A 27,975-nucleotide genomic window follows, 5' to 3' on the forward strand; every position below is an offset into this window, starting at 1 on the left:
TAAGATTCACATCTTTAGTGCTGTAGTTCAACTGCCTCCGCTCCTGTCAGGTGTATTCCACATTAAGACCGGAGGTCATGAGTCCAGACACGCTTCAGTTTCACGGTTTTATTTAAGTCGTGTTCAAAGCACAGAATTGCCACCTGTGTGAGTACGTAACACTTTCAAATACTCAGCCGAGCAGCATCAGTGAGATAAGAGTTCAGATTCCAATATGAAATCTCACAAAAAGCAGTTATTGCTAATGCATAAAAAAAACTGGGAGTTTATTGAACATATACAAAGAATAAATAAGAGGCGTAACAGTTTTTGGAGCGTCTTGACTCAAGATGGAGCTGGAAAATAACTTTGTTTACAGACAAAGGTACAGTTCATGTAACTTACTGGAGTAAAATTCAACACAATTTTTTTACAAACATTTCTAGAAATCAAAGCTGAACCTCTGGTGACTTCCTGAGAGAATCCAGCTCAAGGCACAACACGGATCACCTGGATTACTGATCCACACCACACGCTCCAGACCAAGCAGGAGCCTTCACACTGGGCCAACAGCTGCACCAAACACCAGCCGACTCCACGTCTGATCGGTGCTCATTAAATCTAATACATTGAAGTAAAATGGAAGACGGCACCCTGAGTGAAACCCTGACGGGACCTTAAGGTTACATAACAGGTGGTGTTACATAATGGTGCATGTTCCTGAGCAGTGTCTCCTAAATCAGACCTAACCAGTTGACACAGAAAGCTGGAGCTATCATGGTGTTGTGGGGCTCTGGTGTAGCTGCTGCCCTCCCCGTCTGACCTCTGTGCTCCGCATGACGAGTTAAAAATTGGGTGTAATGTGACGAACGCCAGTGCTGTTCCAGACGTTCGTTTAGAAGTGGGACTAATTCTCTCTGAGAAAAGGATGAGTACACGGACACTGGCGTTTGAATCAAGTGTTACTCTGGACCCAATTGTTCTTTGAGTGTACTTCTGTGTTTGCACGTTCCATCACACCAGAGCGCTGATGTTGTACAGCTCATAAAGCTCGATCACAGTCCCGCTTCTTTAAATAAGCCGATCACCAGTGAAGAGAGCAGCTGTGATGCTGGGGGATGTGGCCGGTGTGTGTGTCCTGTTTGGTCTGGACTAGCCAGTGGTGTGTGCGCCATCTTTGGGAGTTCAGGGGTCCACAAAGGACACGGCGATGTACCGGACGCCGGCGGTGGTCGGCAGGCCTTCGTGGTAGTGTGTGAGGCGGCCCGGGTGCATGAGGGCCCAGCCTTTGCGAGGAGCCTGAACGGAGCAGTCGTAGCGGATGAACCTGCATCCACCACCCTGCAGTCACAACACAAGCACAGTATCATCAGACGTGTCGACGACCTCCAGCCGGTTCTGCCACACAATGGATTTAGATCACAGTTGGCTGATACGGAGGCTCATTTCTGCCAATGTGCTGAAAGAAATCCTGTAAATTCTTGTAATGAGAAACAAAATCTCAGGTCATTACTTAGAGAAATAGTTTCTCTTGACTCCTTTGGCAGCACATTGGCAGAAATGAGCTCCATATTTAAGGGGGTGACGGTGAAGAACAGTCTATGTGACCTCAGCTTCCATCGTGGCTTCCACAGAATGGAGGAGGCTGGTTATCAGTAACACGTGTGTTTCTGCTTGGAGTCCAAATGTTTAGCTGTGATTCACATCCCAAACCTTTTACCGTCTTCCAGGCAGCCATTGATTTTAGTTTATGTCTATGAGAAGCGTTTGATACAGAAGGGGGACAAACGACCTCCACCATCAAACACCAGAGGGGGGGGTGTTTTAGAGGAATGCATCATTCAATTAAGTTGATTTTAATTGTACACTGAAATCAACAGAAACCAGTGGCTGTCTGGAAAGGAAGAGGGCAATCTAAGACTTTATACCTTCACCGCTCTGCTGAGAACTCTCTCTCTCTTTTTAACACCAATACAACACGATCAATTATTGCACTGTACTGTATATATTGTACTGTAAAATGTGAGGTTTAAAGGGCACGTCTGTCCAATCAGTGTTGATGATAAATGTAGTCTAGTCCCTTTTTTTTTTAAACCAAGAAAGCAGAGATCTTCCAGGTCACAGCTGCTGACCAGGAGGAACTACAGGCTACTTCAGCTTGGATTTCTAGTCCGGGTGGCCACATGCCACTCAAACAAAACTTCAGAATTGTCTTTGCTTGTGTTTGCAAACTAGCTCGTTCCCAGCAGTGAGAATAGTGTTTCCATGTGTGTTTCCAGGGTGTGACTCAGAAACAACCTTCGCTGGCAGCTTGTAATGGTACAAGAGAACACGGCTTCTGTGCGGTTTCATTTTCTGTTGATGATAAACCTTATTATACCTCGGTACACCAAACAGTTGCTGAGCAGAGACTGTTACAGCTCTGTGCGTAGCCTCTGTAGATGCCTGAGTCTCCATTACGACGCTAACTGCTAATGTGGAGAGAATGTGTCGGTTGGGTGTCGCACAATGCATCCAGGTGCATGTCAGCACCGCTGGGATGGCGACAGGACTACATTTCCCATCATCACTGACTGGACAGCCACACTAGAAGTGGTTTACTCTCCCTTTAGTCCTCAGGAAGCCTTACTGGACCTCCTACACACTCACAACAGCTTCACAAAATAAATATTTAGCAGATGTTTCTTGGTTTAAATCCACGTAGAATAAACTAAGAATACTGTAAACTAACGGCACATTGTTTAGTCCAATTTACTGAACATGCGGGGAAACAGCATGAATGCAACAATAAACATAAAGCTCCTTGCTTCAGCTGTTTGTGTCATGCAAAGACGACAGACTCAATCACAGAAATGACACAAATGGAAGGTATGAAACATCAGGATGATGAAGATGAACATGCCGAAATACGATGGCAGCACCATGCTTCGTCACACTTGGTTCCATACTGTAGTTCCTGCTCCTCTGTGCTCATGTGGAAATTGATATTTTCAGCCTTAAACAGGGTGAAAATGACCCCCAGTTCCTCCCAGTGTCCAGCGAGCACTGTGTATAGATCACTAGGTAATAAGTGATTAGTCACTTCATGAATATTTACTTGGTTCTACTTGTTCTAACTTTGATTTACAGACACTTTGTGCTCAGTAAATGCTCTTTTAGGATGTAGTAAGCACGAGCAACCTGTTGGAAATGTCAGATTACTACCGACGTCTAAACACACTCACCTGGTAATCAAGGCCCACTCCATTGAGTGCAATGTTTATAGTGAATGTGGAGGCATCGTGGTGCGGTCTCAAAAGGGGCTGCTCATCTGGCTTATATCTAACTACAAAGGCCAAGTCAAACTGAGCCTGCAAACACACAGACAGAAAAGAGTCATGCAAGCATTTGCACAGAAACGGCACACGTGGCCACAGACACACAGAGTGGGTACACCCCCGCTGCAGCTCCTGCTCAATAAAGAAAAGCTCCTGGTCCAGCATCCACTTCCAGAGATGGAACAGAGAAGCAGAGAGAGAAGTGCAGATCACCTGCAGCGTCACGTCCTATAGCTTCTATTACCTGCCGGCTCCCCCTCATTTACCTGGTAGTCAGTGTCTTTGCTGTTGAGAGCTATGTTAATAGTGAATGTGGAGGCATCGTGGTGAGGGCTGAGCAGGGGCTGCTCGTCAGGTTTGTACCTCACCACAAAGTTCAGGGGGGTGGAGCACTGATGAGAGAAGACATGTTGGTCAGCAGCAGCACAGGAACCAGTGAGGAGGCTGCGACTGATGCTTCCAGTCGACCAGTCACTTAATCTTCACATCGAATGAAACATCATTAGTCTGTAATCCTCATTTGTTAGCTGCTGCTTTTAACTACTGTTCTTCAGTGACCACACATGTAAAGCTGTGTTTTTATCAATAACCTCAATAACCACTTTTGAAATTTGCATTTGTAATTGTAAGTCTGCTCTCTTCTCAGTCCTGCTGCTTCAATCCACGGCTGAAAATAGTCCCCAACAAATGCACTATTAAACAGTAAACTATATATTTGTGAGGGTTTCATCCTTTGAGAAGAAAAAGGAGGTTAACTATTCACTAACTATATTAGTTTTTAAATTAACTAGGTTTTTCTAACCAAATTATTTCCCATCCTTCCTCATTTCTTTCAAACAAATGTTCTCTAATGAACATTTTACAAACCTCAACCCAAAGGGACCCACCCAGTCAGTACCATCACTTCTTAAAAGAGTTTTATCTTAGTTATCTTAATTAGTGCAGTGGAAATGTACATTCAACTTGCACTACAGTTTTATTTAATCACACTTTGGTTTTAATCTGCACATTTTTATCTTTTTATCTGCTTATTTATTTGTCTGTATTCATGGTGGTGGTCACTTTTACTCCTTTACTGCTGTAACACCAGAATTTCATCAATAAAGTATTTCTATCTATCTATCTATCTATTACACTGAATTTACCATGTGACCTATTCATTTGGCCCCTCCAAGAGGAATCTAAAACATTTCCTAGTGGCGCACAAACTTTACGATACTCTTCTACAGGAAGAAGACAGTTAGCATCAGCAGTGACTGAACAGATCCTGAACCATCCATAAATTCATCCACAGGCGATGAGAGAAAGTCGTCCCCGTCCATCTTGTACAGCAGCAAAGTGGGCGGCAGTATTGGAAAGAGTTCTGTTAGTGACAGCATTAAAGGACAAGTTCACAATCTCTGGGAAATGGATGTGAAAGTCTCTTAAACAGCGTTGCTTGCTGCTTCTGCATTGCTGAGTGTCTCCCTTTTCCCCACTCGATGCCCTTGGTGTTTTTGGTGTCTCCAAAAACTTCAACTCTCCTCCTGTCCTAACAGGTGAATTAACCCTTGTATGGTGTTCGGGTCTGTGGGACCCGTTTTCATTTTTTTTTAATCAAGAGAAAAATGATACGATTAATGATTTTTTCAAACTCACTCATTGGCCTTTGCTCATTTTGATGAGTCTGAGTTTGAAAAAATAATAATTACCGTATTTACCGGACTATAGAGCGCATCGGAATATAAGCCGCACCCACTAAATTTTAAAAGAAAAAAACATTTTTACATATATTAGCCGCACCAGACTATAAGCTGCAGATATATACGTTGTGAAATGAGATATTTACACAGAAAGATTTAGTAAATGTTTATTTACAGACCTTAATTGTTTCCAAACGGTGCCTGTAACACGGCTGATTGAACAAAACTGAAAAGTCATTTATGTTTTTATTGTGTTTAAGGTTAAATAAAAAAATTAAAAATAAAAATTCATCCTCTTCCTGTGTACTGAAACCGTCACTGAAACTTTAGTGAAGAAAAATCTATAGATCATCCGCATCGTTGTATAAGCTGCAGGGTTCAAGGCGTGGGGAAAAAGTAGCGGCTTATAGTCCGGTAAATACGGTAATCGTATCACTTTCCTCTTGATAAAGAACATGAAAACGGATGAAATCAGGTCCCACAGACCGAACACCATACAAGAGGTGGGCCAAACCATCATTCAGGCCAAACTGGACCAGCTGGTGGCTCTCCCCATCATTTCTCCTCTTTCTGAGGGTCTCATGTGTGAAGGAATTTGACCTCTTAATCCTACATACAGGAGTCTCCCCCCGCCACAGGTGGGTCAAAGGCTCCCTCTCAGGCCAGCTGTGAAACCTAAAGCCCTGTCTCTGTCTGATTGTTTGGGTTGGCAGACACCAAATAATAGACCGTCTCTTGTTGCTCTCACTGTTCTGCTGCTGTTCTCTGCCGAGCATCAGTAAACACTGCTGTGTAAGATATCAAGGCCTCCAGTGAGCCATTCCTTCGAGTCTCAGCCTGGATACTCCAAATAACCCCTCCCACTTTGCTACACTATTGGACTGACTCCACACTGCGACGAGGTCAGACACTGAAGTCAGCACCACCGTGGAACAGGAAGCAAAACTATTATCGGAACGTCCTCTAAACTCATAAGAAAGCGAGGCGACGGTCAGAAGTCTTACCTTGGTGTAGTAACCTGGATACATCTTCTCTGTTATCGGTGCGATGTACTCCAGTAAGAATTTGTGCCATTCCTTATCAAAGTTGACTTGATTCATGTGGATATCGATTGTGGGGACGTTCTCGTAGCCACCCTGGATCCTCTTGTCCTGACAAACAAGAAAAACCATCAATGAATGACCAAAAGTGACTGATGAGGAGACTGAGGAACTAGACTTCTTCATCATTCCTGCTGTGACCTGCAGGGAGCTACAACAATCACTGCTGCAAATCTAAGAAGATGGAACCTCTTGGATGGATAACATACCACATTGTCTCCCCCTGACCACTTCCCAAAGTGTTCCATTTCTTCAACAAGGTGGTTACACGCAACATCAGAGAACACTGGGAACCAGTAGACATCAGGACACGGCTGGAAACAAGAGACAGGCCACAGTTTAGACACACCTGCACTGTTACTCTTTCATTCTTTCCTTTTAAATCTTGTTTGAAGGGATGTTGTACTAACTACTCTGCAGTGACAGTGACAGTTAAACGGAGTCAGTTTGCTCCAGTAATCTGTCTGCAGCTCAGCTTGTGCTGCGACTCACAGTTTCAATCAGCTTGTTCTTCATGATGAGAGTGTAGTTCTCATGGATGTAGCGTTCCTGCCAATCCTGAAACGACAAACCACAGCACACAGAGCATGTTGTGACGACTCCTCATTAAACTGTTCGTTTAGTCTCATGTAAGTATTCACATTGTAGAGAAAGACTGCTGCTACTACTGCCAGCACAGTGTGACCACTACACCTGTGATTACAGCTATTACTGCTGCTCGCTACCTGTTATGTTATTGTAAAACCTACTGCTGCAGCAGCTTTAGTTGAACTGATGTTCTGATCCTGGTAATTAAGCAGAATGAAGTTCCAGAGGCCTCCTAACCCTGGAAACCTAACTGGAATCCAATTAATGACACGAAGAAGGACTAATATTCATATCAACCAAATCTATATTAGCCATTACTTGTTCATTATCTCATAACCTGCCTTGTGAAATAGGACTAGACTGGGGAGTTTGACAAATGACATCTTAAACTACATGTTTTTAAGGAAGTGTTTCATTTTGTCGTCCGTTTGCATTTTTAACGCTTTAACAACTATTATGTAGGGCCTCCTTAGATGCTTCAAATGATTACTAAATCATTGCATGGCTTTGGATTTTTAAGATTACTCCCGTTGTTTATCTGATATTGTGAACGTACACACAGGTGAAATGCTCTACTTAGCCTTCTTCTATGCATCTGTATATTGAATCTTATATAATGCATGATGGGTAATCTTAATCATGACATTGTGTGCATTATGGGTAGACTTAACTACAGTTCTTAGTTTAGTGTTTACAGCTAAGGCTCCTTCAGGAATGCTGGGTCCACGTCAAAAGGTTTCATACACGCTGCCATTGCAATAACACATTCCCTTTCACCACCACCACAGTTAGCAGCATCAATATCAACCGTGCACAGCTGATATTTGTCTCACCGCTGGGTTCTCAAAGATCTGCCACAGGTCGTTGTGAAGATGGCTGGTCTGATAGTTTTCTGTTGACAGGATGCGACCAAAACTGTGCATGTTGGTTACGTACAGGAAGACTCCCTGAGAGACAGATTGACAACAGGTCAAAGACCATAACAGGCAGTTTAACATAGATTCTGTAGATTCATTGTGAGTGAGAATGAACTGAAACCCAATGAAGCTATTTAGGTCATTGTTTCTATTCAGTGAACACGTATACTAATACCAGTGTAAGTCTCTTCTGCCTCTTACCGACCTTGTTACGGACGTTGTGGCAGAATGCCATGTCAGGGTCTAAGATGTGTGAGTTAAACTGCTCGTAGTCTGTGAGCTCTGATCGAAGAAGGCTGGCCTTTACCAGGTACACGCTGGACACATACGGGACATTCCACACACCCCTAAAAAAACCAACACAGTGTTAAACAACCATCCAGATGTGGAGGACGGTCAGGCCTATAGACACAGGACTTTGTTCCCGTTTCCTTAAACACTGTTTTGAATCTCTTGTGCTGCTGTCAGTGACACTTAACTCTTCCAAGCAATAGGAAATGTTCAGCGAATGAAGAGGGTACATGTGTTAAAAATGAAAAGTTTAATGAGTTTAATAACATTTATCTTTTATTCATTCTGGAATATTAATCTAAAATATATCTATTTTTAAAATTCTGGAATAACAATGACGTTAAGAATATTTCCAACACACACTCCTCACTAAAAGTTAGGGATATTCAGCTTCCAGGTGAAATCTCAGGATGAACCTAAAATGCATTCTAACCTTTCCAGGTGAACTTAATGTGACCTTCTCTAAACCTTTGAATGCACATGTCCAACTGTTCAGTGTCTCAGTACTTTCTGCACCAGCTGCTGTTCTCTAACAAGAAGCTTAACAGCAACATTCACAACAGGTTTGATCCATGAATCCACCAATACATTTCCTGCTTCAGTTAGAATTGGTATTTAAACAGTCCTCCTCATCCTGCTGTTCACATTCTGACATCATGAGACCAAGACGACACCTAACAGTTGATCAGCAGCACCTCAACACTGGAGGCTTCAAACAGGAAGTCCTCAGACGGAGGTGTTCACTGAGCTTAGAGGGTCACAGAGTGTCATCAGGAGGTTGGAACAGTGATACAGAGACTGGAAGAGTCACAGAAAGGAGAGGAGTGGACGTCCTTTGGCCACATCCCAATTTATTGAGACACTGAAAATGTTCTGTTGTGGTTTACCTACCACTGTTGGTAGATTTTCTTCAAATAAATTGTTTAAGATGAAGAAATCACCAGTGCATGCTTCTACTTAAATGTCCTACTTTCATGATATAATATCACTGTAGCATTCACTTTTTACATTTTCCATATATTTCACCTGAAAGTCAAAAACTTTTAGTGAGTAGTGTATCTAACAAATACACCTCCCTGCTGCACCCTGCCAGAGGTTATATGACCCTGGCATTCAGATGCAGGGTGCACAGGTTGGTCATTCTATGGAGCATTTGGTGACAGTGACAGTATGTCAGTCTGTGTTTAAGCAACTTACACTCTGCGTCCTTGAACTATGTCCACATAGTCCTCAGACCGGGCGTAGTAGCCATCTGCACTGAGAGCTCCCCAGAAGTTACTCCACAGTCGACTGGCTCGAGTTATCATTGGTGCGACAATAGATCTGAGGAACAAGTCAGGGAGTGTCACTTCATGAACAAAGCTAGTAAAACCACGTTATACCTGTGCCTTACACCTATCAGAATAAAAAACCTGCAGCTTTCCTTTTAATTCATTCTATTTGGAACAAAAGTGTTTTGAGAGCATAATAAATGAGTGTAACAGAAGTAAAGAGAGTTACTGTGTGGTTCATGACTACTGATGAATATACTTACAGGTTTTGTTCAATGAGAATTCTGAGTGTGTTCTCGTTCTTTAGGACCACCTCAATGTCCAAGCTGAAGAAATAGTCACAGTCCTTGTCCTTCCGGCACACATCACTGAAAGGAAGAAAAGACACGTCTATTGTAAGAGCAGCATTGGCACAAACTTCAGACATCAACAACACGGATGGCAAACCTCACACCAATTGGCACAGCAGCCCGTTAGCTCGCCTAAATAGTTTGGAGGACAGTAGACAGTGTGGCAGCACAGTAACACTGAGGTCAGAGCCCTTTGTGCACAAAAGCTCCAGCTATTTTCATTCAGGTAAACATTTTTCATAAACCATCATGTGCTTTATCTCCTTGGTGTTTGATTTCATTTAATAATAATAATACATTTTATTTTTTAAAGCCTTTCAAGGCTCACAAGGTCGCCGTACAGAATACAAATAAAACATACAATATAATGAATAAAACAGGTATAAAAACAAGCAATACTGCATACTTATTTCTTCAAATTGTTACTGCCAAAAAGGAGAAAATTCAATTCTATGTATTTGCTCTGCAGCCGTCATGTCAGTATACTGATGTCAGAGACAAACTCAAAACTATTCTAGTCAAACTAATGTCAGTAAAACAATAAAGAAAACAATTTATAGACAAACAAGTCTTCATTCTGGTCAGCAGTGTGTTAAACTCTTTGTAAAGACAGTTTAAAACACTTTGTAAGTGTTTCAGATGACAAAATACTCAAAATAAAAAGACCAGAGAAGGATTTCAGTATTTTCTATCCAAATAAGCAAAGTCATTAGAGTTCTTAGAGCGGCATTAATGAGCACCTTCAGGAGAGCAGGGCAGCACAGAGTGAGTGTGTGGTCGTATTATATCCACATAATTAGAGAACGCTGCAAATTGATAATTGTTGTTGTGTAATTGCCCAGGCTGAGTCATTACTGGAATCTGTGTGGGCAGGAAATAATAACACTTTGTTGGAGACGTTGATTCCAAGAGCCTGAAAGTCTGTTTTAAGCTCGCTGCAGTACAACAGGCCCACGCTGACACCCACAATAAGAGACAGCCGACACGTGCTGCCTCCACAACACACTGTGCATGTGCAGGTGTTGAAGTAACATAAAAGTAACATGTAATGGAAATTAGTGCTAGTGTTAGCAAGCTAGGTTAACTAGCTTCCACTTTCTGAGTGGAATACAACAGTGACAGCTGATGGGTGATACCTAAGACTATGTGCACCTCGACTCGTCACTGTGCAACTCAGTTTGTTTGGAACTGTTGAGATGTAAAAGTTACAATGCTTATAAAGTGTCTTTTTATACTATGTAAATGCATTATTAATCAATAAGGAATAAAGCTGAGCTGAGATGAATTTACTCATGTGCACACACACACACACACACACACACTCATGCACACACACACACACACACTCATGCACACACACAGTTAGGGTGTAGACTCTCAGGAATCTGCTCTGAGGCAGAAATAAGATAATAAGTACTGAATAAGGGAACAGTGGTAGTTAGAGAAGTTGAACCAAAGGGGTTTCCTCCCCTTTAGGGCTCTGTCTCCGCTGACTGGATGATCCGGGTGCCTGGAGGCTGGGACCAGCCTGTGCACCAGTCCAGGAGAGCTCAGTCTAAACCACGACATTGTGTAATGCTAAGCTAGCTCACTCTCTTCTGGAACAGTCTACCAACAGAAGAGATCCTTGTACGAGCCGCTTTGATTCTCCAATATTTGGAATAAATGTTTGGCTGAGAAACAGCTGATCTCCAGACTCCTCTTTTGCAAACAAACGAACATGTGGACAGAACTCAAAATGAGCCCTGCCGACGTCGTACTCACAAGCCCTGGTTGCGGAGTGCAGCTCCGTCCATCTCCTCTTCAGGCCCAACGACACTGATGTCCCGATAAAGACCTCCATGGTCCTGCAGGAAGGAGCTGACCTGACGCTTGTGGTGAGCTTCCTGTGGGGAACGAAGAAATAAACAGACAGGGAGGCTGAGTTACCACTGACACATAAAAGAGTACTAAATATCCAGACAGTATGTGACCATTAGCACAAGAGACATTTACAATCCTAACATGTTTATACAACCTGTAGCCTGCAGTCAACTCTGCTTGCTTTTCAAGGGGCGAGATAGTACGAAGCTTTTATTTTGGTGACAAACTGTTGAGTGTTTTTAAATGTGGCATAATGTGGGGACATTAAAAACCAAACAGGTTTCGCCTCTTGGGAGCATTAACCCTTTCAGTGCTTGTTGTTTCGGTCTTATTCAGGTAGGCGATACACAGTGTGACTTTCAGGATAAATCAGCCTTTCACAATTAGAAATGAGGGTTTTAACTACATGTCCACGTGTTTTCAACATACCTGAAATATCAGTATATGACTAAATAGAGGAGTGTTTAACTTTTCATTTCAGTCTCTTTCCATCTTCCTCCTTATTCTTTCCTTTACACGTTTGTGTATTGAATGAAACTAAAATCCCAAACCATTTTTGGGACAGCTCATTTGCAGCTTTGTCCTGTTATTTTGTGACCAATGTTTCTTGAACTGGACTTCAGGGTATTTAGGATGAAGATGACTTAATTATGTGTCCACCTGTTACCTGGTTGTAAATTAGGAGTTTGAGCCTGTTCTTGGGGTACTGGAGCTTCAGGAGGCGTTCAAAGAACACTGTGACGAAGGGAGTGGGCTGCTGGATGAAGATGCCAATCACCACCAGTGGGTATTCACTCTCCTGTGGGAAAAAAACAAGAATCAAAACAGTTCCAGCTCAAATGGCTTATTACTTTTATCTGACGCCGACTGAAGAGATAAAATCATGCTCAATACTGATTTAATTTAGCAGTGAGAAATGTAGTGCATAGACAATCAATCAGTCTGGAGATGTGATCAGAAAAAGCCTGTGAACAGACCTTAAGAGCCGCCAGTGGGTGGAGATCTTCATGGCACCCCGAGCATCCCGCCTCAAATGTCCATGTGTTTGGGATGTAGTTACCCAGATAATTGATCTGGAGCTGGAAAACAAATGCAATCTTATAAATGATCACATCACAGTCTGATTTCCAGGGAGCACACCGGCAGCCTGCACAGTCTGCTCCGTTAAAGGGCTAATTCACCGCTCTCTCCTCTCTGGAGTCAATCCGAGAAGTTGCCTGTTTTAGCTGCATGATCAATGTTTGAATCACACCAGGAGGAAAAGACTTGCACTGGTTTTAGACTCAGACTAACTGAAGTAGTGAAATCCTTAGCAGTGGAAAGCTGTATCGGGCTGCTGTGTGATTGGTCGGTCTAGTTTGTGAGGTCACTACCTTGGTTGGTCCGTTCCCATGGATGATGACAGGTAGGGTATCGTACAACACATTTCTGGCTCGAACCCGTCCATCCTCAAACTTCAGCACCACCTCATCTGGAAACATGTGCACATGTAAGTTCAGCCTTCACAGGAGAGTCCAACTTCCTAATGTTCTGGAGATAATCAGTACTTTTGGTCATTTAATTAATACATGTGTGTCTGTGTGAGTGTGGGTGGTCAGTAGGGGCCCAGCACATATCTAGTGCCAGTGGTGGGGGGAGGGCAGTGGAGATAAAAGGCCTGTTAACCAGGATGGAGAACAGGGGATTTATTTTCAGGTTCATTCAGGTTTATGATCTTTGTCTATGATTGTGATTCCATCCATCCATTTTCAACCGCTTATCCGGGGTCGGGTCGCAGGGGCAGCAGTTTTAGCAGAGATGCACAGACTTCCCCGGCCCCAGACACCTCCTCCAGCTCGTCTGGTGGGACCCCGAGGCGTTCCCAGGCCAGCCGAGAGACGTAGTCCCTCCAGCGTGTCCTGGGTCTTCCCCGCGGCCTCCTTCCGGTGGGACATGCCTGGAAAACCTCCCCAGGGAGGCGTCCAGGAGGCATCCGAAACAGATGCCAGAGCCACCACAGCTGGTTCCTCTCGAACGAATGATTGTGATTTACAAGTGTAAATATTTGTGTCAGACACCACTAATATTGAACACATGGGTCTACCTCCCTCATCACGCTCTTCATTTATGATCAAAGATCTCTCTCTAAACATAAAAATGTCTGATGGTTGCTCTCCGTCCATACAAGGTGAGCAGCAGCTGACAGAAGACCTTACAGAGTAAGAGGAGGCTGTCCTCCGGGGGTCCGTTCACGCCCCCTGCACTCTTGATGTTTTCAATGGGAACTTTAACACATCCACCTCACGGAGAACTCACAGATTCCTTTGTGAGCCTCAGAGGAAAAAAATGCTGCAGACACCGCTGAGATTTCAGCTCATGTCTAAACGTGCAGCCTCACCAGAGTTTACACCGCCAGTGAAAACCCTTCAGCTCTGAAAGCTGCAAGTCCACTGCGATGATCCATCATTACATTAACATTAACATTAACCAGAGACAGAAACACAGTAAGGAGCCAGTGAGGAAGGTAACCCTGGTCACATATAAGGTTTCTGAAACAGCTGTAGCTAGTGTTTTTTCCATAGTAATGGTAGGACACATCATTACAGAAGCAGCTACAACCATAGGGGGGAAAAGTGGTCTCTATCAATACATGATCAAATCATGATACAAGATGACATATTGTTGTCATAGAATCATGACTGACCTTAAACATGGTTTATTAACTGACTGACTGTTATCAGCCAAACGTTTTCATGGAGCGAACAGGAATATCCTGTCAAAAATAAGGCAATATGTGGTTTTGATGGTATGGCCCAGAGGGACTCTCCACACAATAAGAGCTTTATATTAACAGAAACCTATTAAGAACACTGCTAGGAATCCTTATTTATGCGTTTCATCGACAGTGTTCCACCAAAATCAGGCTGAGCAATAATTATCACTTGGCTCCAGGCTGAATTCCACATTTCACGGTGTAGTTTACATTCGTAGTGTAGATCCTGTATCATGCTTTGTGTGGATGCACACGACAAAAACACTGTTGTTAGTGTGAATTCTTTCCCCGTAAGATGCTGCGAGCTCAAGTAAATTTAAAGGCACTCACCGAGGGCGCCGTGGAGGTTTTGGAACAACCTGCACTTGCTGTCCAGTGTGATATTTATGGATTTCTGAAAGACAGAAGTACATTGTTTTTCATTGTATTATATATATTGCAATCATATCTAATAGCATCACAAATAAAAGTCAGTGTTGAAATAGTGAGTCTCAAATGATTTAAATAAAATAAATGATGGCTGGTTACTAATAAAGCCCAAACATTGAGGGGGGGTAAAATGACCTGCATTTGCTCACATGGTACATTCTGTATAATGTCCACTCCCACAGCACGAGACAGTACGACAGCAGAATCATGCACAGAACACATTCTGCAGATGTTTCAAATTAAAAGCCTTCCAGGAGCTGCAGGGATTATGTCCTCTGAGCTACCGGAAGGTTTTAATAGTGAACAGTGAAGAGCATTTCTGTTCAAGTTTGTGCTGTGGAAATGTAAATGTACTGAACGCACACAAGCAAACGTGGAGGAAGTGATTTAGATTTTGCTTTAACATCAGGAGCAGATCAGAAAACAGAGCGGCTTCTTACTAATACTGATAAAGGCCTGGTTCTCTACAATTGAAGCCACTATTTGAGAATGTTATTATAAAACATCCCTGAAAAATTGTACGACGATGTTACAACAATTAATTCCAACTGTTATTATTAGTAGTTGTATTACTGTATTGTATTTAATGAAATGAAATGAGTCAAAGTACAGATCAGTTAATTGAACACTGCATTGTCACCTATCTTACTCTTTTTGTTGGATCAATGTAAATCCTGGTGAAGAACAGCTGGTCACTGTATTTGTCTTCTTCTGTCCAGTTAGCAACCATTTCTTTGATGTTAGGAAGGTAGCCAATGAAACCTGAGGTCAGAAACAAACCCAGAGGAAACTTTTACTTCCATATTCACGTATATGAACTCTGCATATCTGCATTCACACACACATTAAGGAAAAGTGAGGTCCTCAGTTTTAAATGGCCCTGACTAATGATTAGGTGCAGGTTTTAACGGGCTTAGCTCAGCGCTGGCTGCTGACTAAAGACCTGTTGTGTCTCTGCTGGAAAAAGAAACAGCACACGCCTTCCTCCAAACATCTGGCACCTTATTAAAACAGGACTAAAAGTCTGCAGCCAAACCGGCGGCCTGTGGAGTTAAAAGTGCTGTTGCATGGCAGTATTACATAGTAGTGCATCTGTGTGAGGCACCTCGAACCTAAAACCTCAAACAACCTGTCTGACTTATTCAGCTACACTCCACAGACTGGGGGTGACTGTCTCTTCAATTCATGGAAAAAATACACAAAAAGATCAATTTCATGTGCAGTGTGACTGGAGGACATACCCCCAGAGCCTAGGAACCTGTTGCCCTCCCTGACATGGGGGTGTTTGTCCTCCAGGTGTCTGTCGGGCCAGATCAGGCTCTCAGAGGAGAACACCACCTTGTGTCCGGCCTGCTGGAACTTCTTGAGCAGCTCTTTGGGACCCGAGGCGAAAACCACATCGAAGCTGTTTCAAAGAAGGAGTGAAAACAGAAAACTTTACTGCGCCGTGTGGCTCAGCAGCGTGTGAGGCCAGTGGCGTCACCCAAACAAACGAAGGGGTCGCCTTTACGAGACGCCAGCATTCTTCGTTTGCAGAGTTAAGCTGCCAGTGGTTGTGTTTTACTGGCATAGAAGGAATTGCTTGATTTTAGCACGTGTACATGTTTCAGTGTGTTTAAGATCCATGTCAGCGGTGGATGTTTCAGCTGCATTGAACATAAATCTCAATAATTTGGGAAATACACTAATTTGTTTTCTTTCTAAGAGTGGGATGAGAAGCAGAAGTGTTTTATCCATGTTAAGTATCTTCAATCTGAACTGACTATACTCATATAATCATATAGTCACTGACTGCTCACAGTGACTGTCTTCACTGGGAGGTCGGCAGGTTTGGTACCAAAAAGTTAGAGATACGTCACAGAAGAATTAGTTCCATCGTGTAACCACCGGCCTCGAGAGCCTGGCAAACACATCTGGTATTATATCATTTTAGTACCAGGGTGTTGCTCTGGCCATCTGTACCTGTCGATAAAGAGGATGATCCTATCCTCCGTCTTCATCTTCTCCAGAGCTGCTTTGAGGAGTCGTATTTTCTGGCCTCCTCCTGGAGCCGTCATGTGGTCGCCCCCCTGCCATTTCTGACCCCGGCCAAGAACCTTCAAACACATATACACACATACATTTACTACATTTTAAAAGAAATTAATTTTAAATCATTCATTTTCTATCTCTAAAATAAAAATACACTGGCTATAAAGTTTTACAGAAGCACTCATGGTGTCTGACATGGATTTGTAATGTGAAATACAAGGATCTGCTGTCTCTTAAAGACTTTAATATGGAGAGGCTTTCACAGGCTAGACAGCAGGGAAGGAACTTTGATCTTGCCACAGGGGGGTTCCTACCTTGACAGTGTAGTTAAAGTGTTTAGCCGACCTCAAGAAGCGCTTGAAGCCATCGGTCTCTTTGGTCGCAACTGTCACGACTAGAAGTTTCGCTGGAAGACACAACATTACAGATAAGCAGAAAGACGATACTGTAGACTTCTCCTGCCTTAAACAGGAAGCACACAGCGGTGCTGTGGGACCAAACGGGAATAAAACTGAAGCATCGGAGTTTTAACTCATGACAAAGTCCCTACATTTAGAAGCACACACTGAGGGTCCACCTGGGTTAATAATGTGGTTCAACACCATAGCTGCAAATTCCACTAGAAATGTATACATGTATAGTTAATCATCAGTTTTATGTTCTACTTCAGTATTAACTGAAGTAATAACAGAGCACTGTATGGCTTTCACATTCACAATCATATATTATTATTATCATATTATATCATTATTATTATTATTATTATCATATTATATACACCTACACTTCTCCATACAATAAACAGATTTGTTTGCACATTACATTTGATACACTTGGGACTGTTTACAGTGTATATTGTATTTATTTACCTGCTACACACAACATTTGTACATTTTTATTTTGCTTATTTGTTGTCACTTTAACTTCTATCTGTCTATCTATTTATCCCATGAAGTGTCATTTGCTTTATTGTACGTTCCTCTTTATGTTGCATGCTCCTCGCTATTTCTAGAGTTTCCTGACTGACTGACTAACTTCTCCATCAGAGGACTCTGCAGGACTCGCATGTGATTTATTTTATATTCAATGCGCTCCTGTGACCGGAGAAGAAATGACGTCATATATCCAAACTCTTCGAGACAGAAATAAGTGAAAGTGTGAAAAGTGTCGCTGCTGTTCTTCCTCAGAGTCCAGTCAGCCTGTCGGGCCCCGGGTGGAGCTCACAGCTCTCGGCCAGCAGCGTCCACGTCAGCGGCACCTCGTCCTCCCACCACCGAGCTACGAACTAGTTTCTGGGGCTCAGTCGCTCTTCGGCCGGCCGTGTGTCCGCTGCGTGTCCCTCCGCTGGTTGGTGCCACACACACCGACACCGCGGTCTGCCTTCCCCTCCTGACGCCATGATGAGCCCCGGGGAGAGGAGGGGACGGCGGGCTGCAGACACAACACGAGCCGCACTCACTCACCTTCGGAGGGTCTCCGCTCCTCACACCTGGTCGGTGCGCAGAGAAAAAGCAGAGGGAACAACAGCGAGGACCAAAGTCTCATCGTGCCGAGCTGCAGGCTGCACCTCTGGGCCGCTGGGGTCGGAGGAAGCAAACTTTTGGGACCGTACTGTCTCTCTCCCTTCCTCCTTCTCTCCCCCTCCTACTCTGTCTCTCTCTCTCTGCAGAAGTCTCTCTCTCCTCCCTCCTCTCTCTCTGAATAACAGACTCTTTGGCCAAACTTGGGGGGGCTGCAGTGACACAGAGCTCTACAGGGCTTCTTCTCCTCTCCCGATGCTGAGTGTCCTCCACATGTCAGGAATGTGGGAGGCTCGTGGGTTAAAATACCTCCCCAAACTCCCACACCCCAAAGGGGGAGGGAGGCTGAGGGTGATCCCAGCTGTCCTGTGGATGTGAGCACTTGCACGTAGCCTGAGCTCCTCCTGCAAGTGTCTCTGTCTGCATTGGGTCAAAATGACTGTAATCAAATATCCAGTTTATAATAGAAACTTTGGGAGCAACATTAGAACATAGAACAAACTAAAGAGGTTTGAACAAACACTCTTTGGGGGCTTTGGGGGCCCTGCAGACCACAGCCCATTTTACGCAGTTGGTAATCTCAACTTGCTTTTTTTTTTTGTCCAGTTCATCTAAATAGATTAATTGTCCAGTAAGAGATTTAATAAAATAAAAAAAAGCATGCTAGATGAGGATGGTGTCCAGTTTAAGAACCAAACAGAATCTTATCAGTCTGACTAACGCAGGCTGTTTAACGTCAAATAACTTTCACATGGCTGTGAAATTAGTTTGTGGTGGGAGGACCTGTAGTTAAAACCACTTTAGTGGATCTCTTTTATAGTAGATTCCAGGGAGGAGAATGGCTGATCTCAACTGTAGAGTGGAGGGAAACATTTTTATTGCCAAACAATGTCTCTTGCCATAGAGGAATGAATAAATGTGAAATGTGAAACAGTTTCTAATTTAAAAAATTAATCAAAAGTGTGTAAATCGAATGAATATCTAATAAAGTAATTGAAATAAAATAAATAAGTAAATACCCGAATCCCTTGTTTTGCGACATTTCCGGTCGCTGATTTGTCGTTCTGCTTTACGGCAGTTGTGACAAACCAGAAGTGTCAACCGCTGGCTGCAGACTTCTCTGGACAGACAGGTGATTTTTTAACCAGAGAGCTAACAACCAAACAACCAAATGACCTGAGACACGACAGCGAGGCGCCTGTTACACTCCTGCCGAGGGATGGACAGTTACCACGATGAGACGAACAACAACAACACGCCTTCGACAGCTTTCCTCCACAACGCTAAGTTAGCTTGCTAGCTAGCTAGCTAGCTAAGCTAACTTAGCCACAAGCTAGCGACGCCAGTTTGTCACTTCCCAGTCTGGGATCTGATCTAAGTGCGCAGAAATTCGATGTAATATTCTATAATTTTAAACTCAGCGCCCCCGGTGCAGTCTCCAGACACAGACTCTTGGCTGGGCCTCCATCATTTAAGGGCACAATGTGGCTACAGCAAAGACTAAAGGGGCTACCGGGCTTGTTGTCAAGCAGCTGGGCGAGAAGGCTTCTCATGGGACTGCTGCTCTTCCTCATCTTCTACTGGTACCTGGGAGCGGAGCGCAGGTGGAGGCTTTTCGGCGGCTCGGCCATGCCCGGTGGGGCGGCGGGACAGTGCCTGTTGGCTGAGATCCACAGGTGGAACTCTCTGGTGGACCGAGGAGAGGGGATATACAGCACACCTCAGGAGCAGTTAGACACACCTTTTGTGTCCGGTAACGGCCATATTCTGATTGACATAGACACCAACAAACTGTGGGTTGCGTCGTCCTCCCAACCCGGATCTGCTCCGGTCCACCAGACTGAGTACTCGCCGAGACTCGGCGTCCATCTGGAGGGGCGGCGGGCCGAGGTTCAGGCTACCATGTTGTGGTTCCGGAAAGGAGCCGTGCTGTCGGTCCGCTGTGCCTCCCCAGCCGCCCTGCAGTCATCCCGGGACTGTGTCACCATCAGAGAGGAGTTCATCGCTCACAGAAGCAGACCTAACGTCTATCTCCAGAGAATCCACATCAACAACCCATCTGACAGGGTCGCCTCCCTGGACGTCTCCTCTGAAAATCCCCCCTTCGGTAGCAAGTTCTCCACCAGTGTGGAGAAGCTGGAGGACAGAGAGGTGGTGCTCTCCTCCGGCAGGGTTCCTGTGGAGAATAACCGCATGGTGCTGGTGGTGGTGGTCACCAAGAAGCTGAGCAGCAGGATCCAGGTCTCTGCTAAATCAGAGTACACAGACAACATCCTGTCAGTGGTGTGGACCTCAGAGCCCATCGAGTCCTCCAAGCTGGAGGAGACCTTCAGCGCCCTCAGAGATGGAGCCAAAAAGGAGCTGGGGGAGCTGCTAAGGGCCAGTGTGGATGAGGTGGTTGTAGACCACCAGCAGGCCTGGATGGACCTCTTCATTTCAGGTGAGCTGAGGCTGGTAACTGGCTTTAGGTTTTAAACATAGAAGAGTTTCAAGAATTTTCAATCCATTTCTTACAAATCCCAGAAATGGAATGAAAACAAACGACTGCCTGAAATCTGGAAGAATATTCATCATCTGAAATGCCTTAAAAGTGGTTAGTAAACCGATCAAAACATACCAGTGCACTGATGAGTGTCTGAAGGTAAACACTACGACATGTGGATCATAAAGACAGTGATATAACTATGTTGCAGCTGACGGCTGTAGATGTAAACTCTGAAGTGGTTTTATGGCCGGTCATGCTTGCTCACGTGATCTGTCAGGATGTTGGGCCTAACTGTCATTTGTACCTGGAAAACAAATGCAGAACCTTACTGTGGTAGTTTTCTGCTCTTCCAAAGGGTGGCAGGCGCTTAAACAACTGTCTGCCCTCCATGTTTTCTAAAAAAAAAAAGTAAAACAAGTTAGAAGTCTCAAATCTAAACTCGTTGCTTAAATAATAAAAAATGGCAAAATTTGAATTCCAGCTGAAAACGACCAGTCTCAAATCACACGCAGTGCATCTTGTTTTCATGATGAATCCACCTTTTGAATATAGTAGATCAACAACACTGACTGATTTGAAACCACAACACATACACATGTGATCAGTTAGACTTGCAGATTGAAGGTAAGCATTTTGTGTGTCTTCTCTGCCTGATCATAACTGAAACTACTGCTCATGTCACTGCCTTGTTCACAAACATGACTGGTGTAAACAGCACTGAAACGGCTTCAGAAAACATGCTGATGGAAGTCTGTTTACCTTTGGATTTCACAGTGTGTCTTTAAAAAGATTTAACAGTAACTGATCGAGACAGAGCAAACGGTTTTACTTCCATCTGCTGACTCCCTCTCGTTTCATCTTTAAATTTCAATCGCTTGCACCGTCTTTGCCTCCACCATCCATTGCTGTCTCACCCAAAGTACTCACAGTAATGGATCCTCGGAATCACTACCTGCTAGCTTTGTGTGAAGTTGTGCCTCTGCTTCTTTGTTCACTCAGGTGTCGAAATGAGGAGGATCACAGACTCCCACACACCATCGAGCCGCACGGTCAACACCACCCTCTACTACATCCTGTCCTCCTCCACGGCTCCCCTGCTAGATCGAAGGCTAGGTGGTGAGGAACGCGCTCGTCTCGAGTCCAGCCTCAACTACGCCGACCACTGCTTCAGCGGCCACGCCACCATGCACGCAGAGAACTTGTGGCCCGAGCGGGTGAGCAGCGCGGCTCAGATCCTACAGCTGGTCACGCTGTGGACTCTGACTCTGCAGAAGAGAGGCTGCAAGGTGCTGGTGGCGGCCGGAGCCCATGGAGCCATGCAGGGCATGGTGCTCAGCTTCGGCGGCCTGCAGTTCACTGAAAACCACCTTCAGTTCCAGGCCGATCCAGACGTGCTGCACAACAGCTACGCTCTGAGAGGCATCCACTACAACCAGGACCTGATTAACCTGGCGGTGCTGCTGGATGTTGAGGGGAAGCCTTTTCTCCATTTGTCGGTGAAGCCGCAGGAGAAGCCGGTGAAGCTGTATGCCTGCGAGGCCGGCTGCCTCAACGAGCCGGTGGAGCTGACATCAGAGGTCAAAGGTCACACCTTCCCTGTGATGGTGACCCAGCCTATCACACCGCTGCTCTATATCTCCACAGACCTGCGCCACCTGCAGGACCTCCGCCACACCCTGCATCTCAAGGCCATCTTGGCTCACGAGGAGCACATGGCCAACAGGTACCCAGGCCTGCCCTTCCTCTTCTGGTTCAGCGTGGCCTCGCTCATAACACTTTTCCACCTGTTCCTCTTCAAGCTCATATACAACGAGTACTGTGGCCCCGGCGCCAAGCCCCTCTTCAGGAGCAAGGTATAAACAGCAGTAATAAAACTGGAAACAACAAACTTCAAACTGCTCTGCTCTGCTCTGCTCTGCTCTTTTGGGTTTCTGTTTTTTACTTGTGTGTGTGTGTGTGTGTGGTGGCAAAGACTTCCTCTCCCTCTACAGAAGCTCTCTCTGTGGGTTGGTTTCTCACTTTTGACTTTCACCTTCACTGTGAGTGAATTTCATTTTCCCATCTGACATGGTACATGTTTGGAGTGGGTTGGCATAGTAGCCTTACACACCTGCCCGTTCCCCTCCTCACAAAGCTGATTCCACAGTCTGTTTTGTGTTGAAGGAGTCGATCGGGTTCTTACTGCAGCTGTTTCCTCTAAGAGACTGAGCAGTGAACCACCTGATCTCAGCCAAAAGCCCCAGTAGAATAGTAGCCTTCATCCAAGATCACAGACCTTGAAGTTCCAGTTAACCATTTGGTCTATGGCATAACTTTAGCACACCACCTGTTCGGCTGCACTTCATGCACATTGTGGAATGTAAAGCATTTGTTGATCGCAATGGAAGAAAAACAAGCACAAGGGTTATTGTTTTTTCTCACATCCTTGTTTAATGTGTTTCTACTGCATTCACATTGTTCTGACTCTGATTCTTAAGTGCAGTACCAGTGTTATAACATTTACAATAAATCATATTTACTTTAAAAAGGAACATTTTTCAAAGGATAATATGTTTTCGTTTTTCTCCAAGGAAGCCACTAGTTTCAGAGTCAGTCTGCAGTGACTTGTTTGAGTTGGTGAATCCTTTCCAGTGGACATCACAACTGCTTTTATTTTTGTAGAAGTTACCTACCTTGTTGTTCTTCAGTAGGGTGTTTCCCTTTTCAGTACCAGCCGACACTTAGGACATTAGAAGGTACCCTGTGGAGCCTCTGAACAGCAGCAGAGCTGTGGAGCGTCTCAACATGTTTAATATCGTGTTCACACACGAAGACGCTCACGATGCAGCACATCCCCGCTCATAACGCCCCAACAAAGGCAAGGAGGTTAAAGACCACTGCCACGTTACATGGAAACAATGAAACAAACATACTCAATACATACATTTAGTTGAAAAACACTGAATGTGAACGGAGCATATGTTTACAAGAATAATCTTTAGCAGGGTACCGTCATTTCACAAGAATAAGAGCAGCTTTAATGCTCACTGTGATTCACGACTGAGCTGAAACAAATGTTTGAGTAGAGTTTTACACTGTAACTGAAACCACTGACTCCCTGAAGAGTAGGAAAAAACACAGCTCAGAGCCCTTCAAAGTAAAGTACTACGGCATGACCAGAGAAACAAGTCACATGGATGGGATGTGTAATAAGTAAGACATAACGTTGGTATTGTCCTTTTTAAAATGATTCTTTTCATTGCCCTGGTCATCATCAGTATCACTTATGACAACACGAACTCACCAAGTATCATGAGAAATAGGTCCAAGCCAGACAATCAGACGGGCTGGGAACAAACCTGCAGGCCAGCCGCACTTATTTAAAAGGAAAAACGGTAAATGTAGCTTCTTAACTGTCTCCTGTGGAAAGAGTGATTGTTAGCAATATTTCAGGTGTGCCCTCTTTGCCAGAAGTCTGTCTGCTATTCCTTTTTTCCTGCGTTTTGATGATGTTTTCTATCGAATCACTCGGTCTCAATTAAATTAACAAGAAATCTGTGGGTTGGCTTTGGCTCTTTACTACTGACCTGTGGAACCCTGCTGGCCTCTGTCCCACGTCTCTCCTCCGTAGCATGTTTGTATTCCTCCATGTCTCCTTGGCGTCAGCGTGGACGGCTTGGTATCGGCGCTCTCTAATGCTCCCCTCTGACTTCACCAGGTCCCCGGCAAAAGTGAGGATGACTGCCATGACGCCGGGAACGCTGCTTGAGTACTACAGAGCTAAGCACACAGTCAACGTGCCGTAGTGGTTCTGCTTGAGCTTTGGCAGCATGGGTGGGGAGATATTAACATGGGGGTGCTGGCGCTAAATGACATCTACTGTGGAGTGATAGCCACAAACCTGCTGTGAGAAGATGTAGAGGAACGTAGGTCAAAAGTGGGCGTCTACCTCCCCACAGACCAACTAATGACTCCTTTTAATATTGACTGCTCATTTCCCTCACTAATCCATCGGCCTAACTCAAAAATATTCAGTTTGACATCACACAAGACCCCAAAAAGCTGAATGTTTTGCAGTTTTACTTAAACATGACATCTCATTAACTAACTATAGACGTGGTTGCAGATAAAGTTTCTTTCTAAGGTTTGAACAGTGTTTTAAGGAAGCACTGGAGCAGCAGGAATATGTCAGCATGTGGCTGAATTCTCTATTAAATTGGCTGCATTTTTAATCTCACTGGAAACTAGAAGTTTTTCTCACCTGGTGTTATTTTTTCTACGAATGCCACATTTGAAAAGTGCTCCCTGGATTTAGCATCACACTGCTGTAGTGCCGTCCCACTCATGATGCACAGTGTGGAAAAAGCATCAAAACTGATGCAGCACTGCCAGAGGTGGGTTTTTTTTTTTATTCAGTGCATTCTTTTTCCTTTACCCACGATGCAGCTGGGCTGCCAACAGCTTGCTTTGGCTAATGTATGCTGGAGCTGTTAATATCACTTCTCTCCAGCTCCACACGTTCTTTTACTTTTCAAACTTTTTGTCCTCAGCTTTGAGAGTCATTAAAGGTTTCATACAACTTCTTTTACATAAGTAGTAGAACTCCCAACACCTGGAAACACTGATGTGGAAAATCAGTGGAGTTCTCCTTTAAATAACCGCGCTCACAGTGATCTGGGATGAGCTACAGACACACAGCCAGATCTTGTAGGATCTTAGAATCCCTGATGGCAGAAACTCAGCTGTGAACTGAATCTTCAAACAAAATATTTAAATCTAACTCTTAGTTTAGCATGTTGCTATGCCAACATTTGCATTGTCTTTTTACCATGACGTCACCACAGTGGGCGCAGAACGTCACCTCCCAGTGAAGACGGGCAGGACGGTCGCACTGAAGACAGTCGCCCTTTCTCAACAGGTGAAATGGTGACAGCTATTAGATGTCCAGATTGTTTTTCCGAGGACTGGTTTTAATGCTCATTGCAACAGATTTCACCCGTGGCTTTGGGCTTGACCTCGGGCCGGACGAGGCTCAGTATCTATTTACTTTGTGCTATTTCTTGATTTGTTGAAGCGAGAAGTGAAGCTTCATTTTTCCCCGCCTCTGATTGGATAGGTTTAGACATGACCCGCCTCTGATTGGATAGGTTTAGACATGACCCGCCTCTGATTGGATAGATTTAGACATGACCAACCTCTGATTGGATAGGTTTAGACATGACCCGCCTCTGATTGGATAGATTTAGACATGACCAACCTCTGATTGGATAGGTTTAGACATGACCCGCCTCTGATTGGATGGGTTTAGACATGGCCCGCCTCTGATTGGATAGGTTTAGACATGACCCGCCTCTGATTGGATAGGTTTAGACATGACCCGCCTCTGATTGGATAGATTTAGACATGACCAACCTCTGATTGGATGGGTTTAGACATGGCCGGCCTCTGATTGGATAGGTTTAGACATGACCAACCTCTGATTGGATAGATTTAGACATGACCAACCTCTGATTGGATAGATTTAGACATGACCAACCTCTGATTGGATAGGTTTAGACATGACCAACCTCTGATTGGATAGATTTAGACATGACCAACCTCTGATTGGATGGGTTTAGACATGGCCGGCCTCTGATTGGTTAGTCAGCAGACCTATTAGTTGGGTTTACTTGTCAGACCTGGATGCTCTTTCCACTTCTTTATCCAGTTTCTAAATGCGACATGATTTAGCCCCTCACTTAGCACGTGCTTATTTACTGCTACCTTTAAAACACAGCTGTGCTTTATTAAATACTCTTCCTCAACTGATCACTCTGTCCTCTGTGACCATGCCAACTCTTCTAAATGTATACAGAAGATAAATGACAATTAGTAATGGCAGCCTTTCTGTGTTGGGTTAATTTGATTATTTAAACACGTCTAAGAGACTTCCTCAAATATGAATAGGTTACAGATAATATTAAGCTTTGCTTTTGTCAATGGAGATCATCATCATGTCAGCGTGTATGATTTACATGGTGTTTCAGATGTCAGGATTTTTATTTTCTAATGGTGGGTTTTATCCAATCTCTTTATTTCATGTGGACTACTGTGTGTGCCTTAATAAAGGAATAAGTTAATTTATTGAGCTCGTGGCCATATTCACAGATGGGATTGTACTTGAATGGCTTGTAATTATGTAAAACTGAAGTCAAAAATGTTTTGTCTCATGTTGGGGGAAAATAAATCTCTGAATTATTGTGAGGAAATGTAGGTCGTCTGACAATTTGTTCCATATATTTCTGGGTCTAGTTAGAATGTGAAAAGGGTCACTCATAATTTCAAAGCTACAGAGAATTAGCTCCCTTCAGCTGTATGCAGCATTTTAGCCTCATTGTTTCGGTTTTACAGTCCACAGCTTTACTATTCCGGTTTGTCTGGTTCACTGCTCTCATCACACTGGTTTCCAGCTGCAGCAGGCAGTTTATTATTGCATCATTTATTCAATAACTAGAGGGGCACTCGGAGCTCCAAGGCCAACTGTCCTTCTGTGATCTGCCAATCTGCAGGCGCAACTTTCATATATGTCTGGATAATTATTGCTCGGTTCAAGTCTGAGCTGACCTCCACACTGCGTTAGTTTTATAAGAATAATGAAAAGTGGGCAAGGGGCACAAAGGGTTGGGGAGGGGCAGGGCGTGGATGTGTGAGGCTGTGAGTTGCTCCCACTCAGAGATAGTCTGATAGCATGAGGTGATGCATTACAAGTGGTGTCTGTGGGAGGGTGCTGAGAGACGGGGCTGTGCTGTAAGGCCTTTTTCACAGCAGACATTTTGACTAGTCATAGTAGGAAAAGCACAGGTGTCGCTGCGAACATATAACATGTTTACTTTGGTGACTTTGGGGCCAAAGAATCGGTCTCCCCCATTAGACTGGATAGACTCAGGATGTGCCGCGGTGCTCCTGGAGGGGCGGGGCCGAGGCCACAACCATGTGTCACAGATACAGGAAATAACTCTCATGTGATGCGTCTCTTTTAGCTCCAGGGTGTACTGTGAACACTTTAATAAATTTGATAGGAAATGTCAGTAACACCAGCATTCATGTGTTTCGTTTCGTTTGTTCGTAAGTTTGATTCGCTCCAAAATAACTCGAGCTCTTCCTCGGCCCATGCTCAGCCTTCCACCGAGTTTCATGAAAACCGGGGCCGTTTTTCCGTAATCCTGCTGACTAACAGACGACAGCACTGAAAACATCAGCTCCTCGGCAGAGGTAGCAAATCACTGTTCATGTGGAGGCCGACAGGAGCATAAAGGACGGTCTTACATGACCACCAACTGTTCCACACCATAATACCACTCCCTTCGGACAGGACCCCCTCCGAGGAAGACTGGGGGCGGTGAATGTCATAACATGTGGAGAGCATGCCATCAGCAAAACAG

At 44.3% G+C, this 27,975-nt stretch overlaps 3 protein-coding genes across 3 annotated transcripts in view; 1 reads left to right on the forward strand and 2 right to left on the reverse strand.

Moving 5' to 3' along the window:
* The window catches only part of LOC139210292 (rho-related GTP-binding protein RhoA-C), a 55,152-nt gene that overhangs the window by 15,543 nt on the left and 11,634 nt on the right, over positions 1-27,975 (reverse strand). The gene's annotated exons all lie outside the window — the stretch shown is intronic.
* plod1a (procollagen-lysine, 2-oxoglutarate 5-dioxygenase 1a) lies at positions 94-18,115 on the reverse strand. The gene is made up of 20 exons (XM_070838994.1): positions 18,034-18,115; positions 16,885-16,976; positions 16,502-16,635; positions 15,781-15,944; positions 15,189-15,301; positions 14,441-14,504; positions 12,732-12,829; positions 12,336-12,437; positions 12,026-12,157; positions 11,260-11,381; positions 9,409-9,513; positions 9,072-9,197; positions 7,789-7,930; positions 7,500-7,613; positions 6,571-6,636; positions 6,288-6,392; positions 5,983-6,129; positions 3,563-3,688; positions 3,204-3,329; positions 94-1,320 (listed from the first exon to the last, which is right to left on the reverse strand). The coding sequence occupies exons 1-20, from the start codon at positions 18,113-18,115 to the stop codon at positions 1,165-1,167; spliced, it is 2,316 nt and encodes a 771-aa protein (XP_070695095.1). The 3' UTR covers positions 94-1,164.
* Positions 19,275-24,343, forward strand: kiaa2013 (KIAA2013 ortholog). The gene is made up of 3 exons (XM_070839682.1): positions 19,275-20,530; positions 21,575-22,428; positions 24,273-24,343. Exons 1-3 carry the CDS (start codon positions 19,573-19,575, stop codon positions 24,321-24,323), a joined length of 1,863 nt encoding a protein of 620 aa, XP_070695783.1. The 5' UTR covers positions 19,275-19,572; the 3' UTR covers positions 24,324-24,343.

The sequence above is a fragment of the Pempheris klunzingeri genome, chromosome 11 (genome assembly GCF_042242105.1).
Source record: "Pempheris klunzingeri isolate RE-2024b chromosome 11, fPemKlu1.hap1, whole genome shotgun sequence".
Lineage (NCBI taxonomy): Eukaryota > Metazoa > Chordata > Actinopteri > Acropomatiformes > Pempheridae > Pempheris > Pempheris klunzingeri.